General features: G+C 34.3%; 2 protein-coding genes across 2 annotated transcripts; both read right to left on the bottom strand.

Moving 5' to 3' along the window:
* Positions 1–1,886: 1,886 nt before the first annotated feature.
* On the bottom strand, positions 1,887–2,547 carry Tsp_05794 (isochorismatase family protein). The gene is made up of 3 exons (XM_003380021.1): positions 2,543–2,547; positions 2,094–2,433; positions 1,887–1,964 (listed from the first exon to the last, which is right to left on the bottom strand). Exons 1-3 carry the CDS (start codon positions 2,545–2,547, stop codon positions 1,887–1,889), a joined length of 423 nt encoding a protein of 140 aa, XP_003380069.1.
* Positions 2,548–4,255: 1,708 nt separating this feature from the next.
* On the bottom strand, positions 4,256–7,846 carry Tsp_05795 (putative MIZ/SP-RING zinc finger; the record flags this gene model as incomplete). Its single annotated transcript, XM_003380020.1, has 11 exons — positions 4,256–4,597; positions 4,664–4,827; positions 4,977–5,436; positions 5,502–5,818; positions 6,077–6,123; positions 6,226–6,293; positions 6,354–6,499; positions 6,940–7,045; positions 7,134–7,347; positions 7,459–7,597; positions 7,735–7,846. Coding segments are annotated over 11 exons (2,115 nt in total), but the record flags the coding sequence as incomplete, so codon positions are not given.
* Positions 7,847–7,910: the final 64 nt, after the last annotated feature.

Below are 7,910 nucleotides of genomic sequence, written 5' to 3'. Positions count from 1 at the left end.
ATTATTCAAGAAAAGATTAGCAGGGATGTGAGCCAGGTGGTCGGGGAGGAATTTCAAGGTGGATGGGTCATTTTTCATTGAATTATTGCCGGGAAAGCTCCTAAAGTGATTTTATTATTAAACGTTTCGTGTGTAAATTTTTTTTTTGCACTTTGGAAAAAAAAAGGGGGGGGTGTTTTTACCCCCCCCCAAAAAAAACGGGGGGGGCACTGTTATAAAATAAAAAAAAAATTTCGCTTGCATAATTAATTTTACAATTAACAAAAGCAAACTACAAACTAGAAACTATGTATGGTTAGAACAAACAAATAACTAAAAATTGTGAAATTTCCCAACTGAATTCATTTACCTTATTATAATATACGCACATACATTTCAACATTAACGTTATAGAAAAGAATTATTTTATTCAAAATTTCACACTTATTAACCTTCTACATACATGATAAATGTAAATAATAAAAAAAATACATTAAATATATTTCTATAAGGAAAATGAGATCAATAACGCTCTTATTAGTATGCAAAAGTAAACAGGAACAAACAACGTCATAACAGTGACAAAAAGCATTGAGCAAGTTGAAATAAAAGCATGCTAAGAAATGATGCAGTCAAATATGACATTTATGAAAACTGCATTCCAAACAGCAATACATCAACAGCTGTATCAAAGGAAAACAAAAAACGTAGCACGTTAAAAATAAACCAATTTTAATTGCAAGACAATTTATAAAGAATTAATAATTTCCTTGAAGATGAAATTAAGCAAAACATATCAATATTTTATCAACAGTATTTTCGCATTCTAAATTTTCAAAAAAAATAACAGAACAATACAGAGGGAGAAATGAAAATAAAAAGCATTTCATAATGGAAGCAACAACTGCTTCAAGCAAGTCTACGTTTAACAAATTCAATAACGGAAAGATTTCGGAATAAATTTATTAATAGAGCGTTGAATTCGTTTTTGAAAAATACTACACTAAATCTTACAAATCTACACTGAAACCATACAAGTGAACAACCTTGAAATGAAAATCAACTGATAAAAATAGAAACTGTTTGCATAAAATTAAAATTATTCGAAAGGAGAAAAAGCGAATAACACACACTGCTTACATTTTCTTTAGTGATTCTGAAACAAAAAAAGTAAGGCAATCTGAAGAAGTTCAAGAATAAAATTAAATCGTTGATCAACACTCAGACTGTCAGAAAAACGTTCACAGTTACTGAAAAATTATTTCCACTGAAATTTTCTACTGTCGAGCAAATTACTGTAGAACACAACTGATATTAAAGTATGAATTAGTATTTGATCATTTAATATTGAATTAAATATGCCATGTTCGTCCATTAACAGCAGTTCGTATAGTACAATTGATTTTTTTCAATAAATAAAAAAACAAAAATTCGGCTTAAAATTACAACAGCTAACTATAGTTATTGTGCTGTATAGTTTTCAAAAATGTACCAAGCGTATTGGGAAAACTATTCACTTGACGAAAATGCCCATTGAAAATTGTTGATGTAAAGTAAAAATAAAAAGAAAATATACCAGTTTTGTGGATTTGTTTCGATTTTACTACTGGATAAATTGCTTAACCTTTTCACCGTCTGAGCTTGCAGTAAGTAATAAATAATATTATTGCGTTCTAAATAAAAGCATCCCAACATAGAATTCAAGCAAAAGACATTTTCAAATCTACAATTTCTTACTTCAAAAAATACAAAAAGCCGTTAAAGAAGGCTTTTATTTATGGATAATGTCGCAAAATTCATCGCACGTTAATACTGTCGCAAAACCGTAAGAAATATTCAACAAAGAAGCGTTGTGCATTTCTTCAGAAACTGTCGCCGTTCCATCACTTAAAAAGAACACCCGGAAGTCACGTACAAACGCACTTCTGGTAGTAGGTTTCGCAACAGAGATTTGTCATCACTCCGGAAATTGCCAAAGTATTAACCTAAATTTGATTATTATATCAATTTAAAATTGTTGTTGTTGTTGTTGTTGTTGAAAGTGACATGAATGCAAATTTGAAAGTCGTTTTTCAAAACACACACCAAACAATAATGAATTGTTTTATACGTACGTTCAATTTGCGCAACATCTCGCCGAGAACAGTTCCATAGAAAGCGTCGTAACGTCGTTTTTCAGAAATTATATAATCAGTAGGCAAGAGGTTCACTTCGGGCATCATTTGCCATTCTTTGGAACCGTACTCAATAACCGATCCCCACTGCTCTACAAGCTGACCAGCATCAATAGACGGCTGACGATGTCCATGTTGGGTAAAGATTACTGGCACGTTGTTTTGACGACAAATTTGAATCGTCTTGTTCAGTTGATCAACAATTTTCACTGCACATTGACGAAACTCTTCTTGCATATCGATAACAAGCAGTGCATATTTATACAACGATGTTGAACGTCTGACAAAGATTAGGCAATTTTAAATTATGTTTTTCAATAAAAAATGCAAATTTTGTCGTTATTTGCGCCTAATTTTTCAATAAACTAGATAAAATAGACAATACTTACCGCATTGAAAAGGTTTGCCTTTAATAATTACACCACCACAACAACAACAACAAAAATAATGATTTATATTCATCCACTTGTGACAGATAAATAAGAATTAACGCAGCAGAAATAGAAAGAACCTGCGATTAAATAAAAAATCTCCATTAATTAATATTATTACAGTATGAAAAGTTTTCAGGATGCATGTGCTGAATAATATTATAAAATGCATGTATGAATAAAATAAATAAAAAAGCAATTTCTATTCAGTTATATTTATTAAATTTACATTTTTATTTTCAGTTGTCACTTACACACATGTTATAATCATTCAATTCATTCACCTACCGTCGTTGTATGTTGTATGCCTACTTTTTTGTTATGCTAACAAGTTTGAAAAAACTTTTTTATGCATAACATCATATAAATTGTTTTTGTGTTAATTAATGCGTCGTTTCTGAATTTGTTGAATTGAATATTGGTTTTCATTTACCGTTTGCAAATGCTGTTCATTATTATTATTATTATTATCGTTTCAAACATTATCCCCATGATGATGAATATGAATGGATGCTTGAGCTGAATGGAGTTAAGAATTAAACTTCAGGAAACGTTTTTGTTCGTTTCCTCTTTATTTTCATGGCAAAGGGAAAAACTAAAAACAAATAATATATATGCTTTATTGATGAAATTGTTCATTCAGAAAGAGACTCATCATTAACGTTGAATGAGCAAAATCCAACTTTTAAGTATTTCTCACTTTGAAAAGGAAGACTACACAAAAAGAAAATGTATAGCACCACAGTTTCGCGTTGGTTTGTTCGTTCTGCACCTTTGTATCTTGTGTGCAGCTTCACAAGATAGCAAGCAGCAGCAGCTGTTGTTGTTTGTATTGAGTTTAAGCAGCAGAAGTATCCATGATAAAAGAAGATACGAACAGCAGTACTTTGCCAACGCTAACCGGCGCAAAAAAAAGAAACCAAAAGATAACTGTATATATGCATTTTTAGGAAAAAATGAAAAAAAGAGAGTTGAGGGGAGAAAAATTTTAGTGCACATAGCACTCATACGAAAGAAGTGCAAGTAAACCATGATAATAATAGTAATAGTAATAGTAATAATAATGATAATAATAATAAATAGAAAAACAGCATAAAACAGTAATAAAAACGGTCAAAACAGGCCCGCCTGAGCTGTACACTTCTTCTTACACAAGCAGCAATCGAAGGACGATTGATTGATCACACACGACGCCGTTAAGTCAACAATGTATATTTTCCATTTAAAATGGATAAAAGATGTAAAGTGAAATTCATAAAATAAATAAATAAATAAAATTTGGCGCCAAACTTGCTATTCAATGGACGGACTATTGTCCAGGCACGTGAAGTGCATCATTGCACCACTTCGATGAAATGAAGAAAAAATAATAAAAATATGGTCGGCATAAATAATTCTCTCTAGTCGATAAAATGAAGAGAGAGAGAAAGAGAGTATCGGCTAGAAGAGATTGATTAATGCAAAGCCAGAATAACGATCGCTGAGTGTCGACGGCGACGGGTGACTTTTGTGATATAGCATTATTTTTTTTCTTTTTTTTTGGTTGCCTGATTGTCATACATTATTGTTGTTGCTGATGATAATTTTTTAGTCGTCCAGACGTGGAGTACTATTTTTTTTCTGTACATATAAAATTCAGTGAAAAAAAATAAAAGACCCGATTTCAAAGCATCAGCTTTGAAGCAAGGACAAAATGTCGTCCATTTCGCTTGAGCTGAGCAGGGTCGCCTTTAATGGATCGTCGTCGTCGTCACCGGCCATCGACCGCTTCTTCTCCTCTTTCAAATGGGTTTTCTTTGGATTAGCGGTTTTTTTACGATCGTCGAGCAATAATTTGCTTGGGTTGGAAGAAATGTCGTCCAGTATGCCAACGCTTTTCCGTTTCCCATCTTCCAAATCGAACAATGGAACGTCGAGCCGATCAGTGGACAAACCGAATTCACCAAAATTTGTGCTTTCAAAATATTGTATAAATTCACCCGGATCTGGCATTGTAGAGTCGGCGAAAAAATTCTGAAATTTTTGAAATCAAATACAAAATTGATCAAAAATAGAAAAATAATCTTTTAAATCTCTTACTCCTAAATTTTCTGATGCGGCATCGCCGGGCAAGAGATCAGCGGTGTCGAAGGTCAGATCGCTGAATTCCGTGTTGCACATCTCATTCGAAGCTACATTCACACAATGAGATCCTTGTTGACTGCCAGCACTGCCGACTGAGGCTGGTGTGTAAGGCGCAGATCCTGATTGTAGAAAGAGAGAAAAAAAAGAAATTAACATGTTTAATCATTATTATCAGCAGCAGTATAACGCTTAAATTTACTGCATTAAATAAAAAGTCAATTTTACACATATAAAAACAATATAAAATGAGAAAAAAAAATCTACTAACCAGTAGGATTACCGTCGATGTTCAACTGCAAATTTGCTTGCGTTGAACACTGCTGCATCACATAACCACTATTACCACCACCACCACCACCACTATTGCCACTAGTTCCTTCCACAGACGGTGGATTGCCGACACTGCGAGGACCGCCAACAGAAGGAGGATTCGCACTGGGCGTGGCCGGTGTTGGCGGGCCATACTTTAACATTTGCTTTGGCGTTGAAGGCTCTGCAATCAAACGGCTGTTGCCATTCTCTATCGATCCTGTCTGATGACCACCACCAGCAGCACTACCACCACTACCGACACTGTTCATCAATGCTTGTTGTTGTTGTTGCTGTTGTTGGTGGTGGTGGTGCTGTTGTTGCTGTTGCTGTTGCATCATTTGCTGCTGCTGCTGCTGCTGATGCATCATTTGCTGTTGCTGCTGCTGCATCATTTGCTGTTGCTGCTCTGGACTCAACTAAAAATTTAAATACGTAAATTTCTTTGGATTTCACGACAAAACAATAATAATACTGAACTTACGTAATATTGATACTGTTGTTGTTGTTGTTGTTGTTGTTGTAATTGCTGCTGCTGCTGTTGTTGTTGCTGCTGTTGTTGTGACTGCTTCTTGACAGTATGATTCGGTGGAACTGTCGTTTTCATGTCCATAATTTGAGAAATGCTGGTATTCGGAACCCGCTCAATAGGAACTTGCAAACCAGTAGCGGCAACAGGGTTATTATTGTTGCTCGTTGATGCATAGTTTCGGACTGAAGTCATGTTCCAGTTGCATACGGATGGGTCCGTACTGCAGTTTGCTTCAGAAGTTTTCGCCCGTTTCGGAGGATTGCATCCCACTAAATCTAATTAAAAAATAATATTAGAAAAGACTAGAAAGACACTAGAGAAAAGAAATTATTTTCATTCTACAAATACAACTTATTATTATTATTATGCACGCTATATGTTAGTAGCAATATCCAAAAAAACGTAGTGTTGTTATTTACATGATTGCTGCTGCTCTCTGCCAATCGAAGCGTGCGCTTTCCACGAAGCATTTGAATCAATAAAAACTTCGCCCACTTCAGGAAACTTTACCAAATTGGTCAAAATACCCCAAACATATTGGTCAATTTCTAAATTGTCAAGAATTGCTGGACGCCTAAACAAACCAATAATAAATAACACATATTCAAATCCATTAATATAATACGAACAAACAGTTAGTTAGTCATCTAAGGTTTTTTAAAAAGCAAAAACTTACCCGCAAAGTGGACACTGCCAATGCAAACGATCTTTGTTAAGAATTAAAAACGCTTTCAAATCAAAGCACTAAACAAAACAATTAAAATTAAAAATTAAACAACAAATAATTCTCCTCAATTTATTCACCTGTATATGGCGGCAGTCTTGACATCGAGCCGGAAGCGTTATCTTGCCCATAGTGATTGGGCATTTCAAAGAGATCGTGGTTGACATCCGATCAATGTCAGCAACCTGACCGTCGCCCATCTCGGCCAATTGGAATGACCGTTTGACTTAAAAAAAATCAAATTACAAATACGTACAACAAGAAATTGGTGTGTACAGATAAATTATTGATAATAATGAATAAAATGGACACAACCAAAAGCGGAGATGGAATTTAATTAAATGGAGATAAGCTTTTTGCCCATCGCTACTACGTCACCGTACTGCTCAGTCAAATTTTGAAATTAATTAAACCGTCACAACTTCTCCACCATATAACCATGTAAATTATAAGCATAATAAACAACTATTTTATCTATCAACAAACAAATATTAGCTTGACTTCAAGGTTCAAAAGCATAAAAAAGTATGATGTGTTACATAAAAACAAACACAAATAAAATAAAATGCAAATAAGGAAAAAAAAAATACAAACTCAAAATTAACAAAACACATATTAAGAATAAAATGAACATAAATTACATTAACAATAATAATTATCGCTTACTTTTGTCAATGGCATTGTCAACCGATAGTAGCTTGCGACGAACCAAGTTGCTCAACACGCGTTCAACTGGTGGTCTGCTTGTCAAACTCAGCATGAACAGATGCGACTGAAAAAGTACAACAACAACAACAATGCATATATAATAAGATTGTACGTATATATATATATTGTGCAGTGCAAATTTTATAAAAAACAAAATCCCATACACAACAGCACTGCTGAACGGCAATTTGCAAGGTATTTTTGTTGGGTTGGCAAAGAGTTTTGACGTACAATGGACGATCTATGTGGCGAACCACAACAGGAGTATTGTTAACAACAATCTGCACGTTGGCATTGTGTGGCCAGTTGTTGTACATCAGCCGGTCATCAGCGTGAAAGCATTTCAATTGAATATCCAAATCTGGGCTAAAAACAAATCAACAACAATAGATATCATCATTCAATAATACAACATCAGAAATTGGACAATTTATTATTTTTTCAAAAGAATTTGTCTATATTCGTTAACTGACTTACTCTGAGCAGAGCAAACCAAACTGCTCCGGTGCAATGAAAAAACAAATTTGTGAAACAGGAATGTTGTGTTCCAGGCGAAAGGGTTGCAAAATCACGCCATCTTTCACCGGAAACGCCATTCTTGGATCAGCGTCGTCGCCTGAAACAAACAACAATTAATTTTTTCCAAAATCATCTAGTTTATGAACACCCACACCCAAATATATATATATATATATATTATAACTCACTTGGTAAAATTACAGGCTTGACATCAGAATAAAGTGCAGGGAATACGAGTTGGTACTTGGTATTGATTTGCCCGTCGGATAGATTGGCCTCTGATTTGGAACCATGTTTCGGTGGCACGATCGGCATTTGGTGCGTTTGGCGTACCGCTTGGAACGTGCTAAAAGAAGGCGACAATTTAAATAAATAATTAAACAAATCAATCAAAACGGACCAAAATGAAC

Source organism: Trichinella spiralis (assembly GCF_000181795.1).
Source record: "Trichinella spiralis strain ISS 195 chromosome Unknown Scfld2, whole genome shotgun sequence".
Taxonomy (NCBI): Eukaryota; Metazoa; Nematoda; class Enoplea; order Trichinellida; family Trichinellidae; genus Trichinella; species Trichinella spiralis.
Note: the sequence above shows the minus strand (reverse complement) of the source record. Positions and strands in the feature narration are given on the sequence as shown.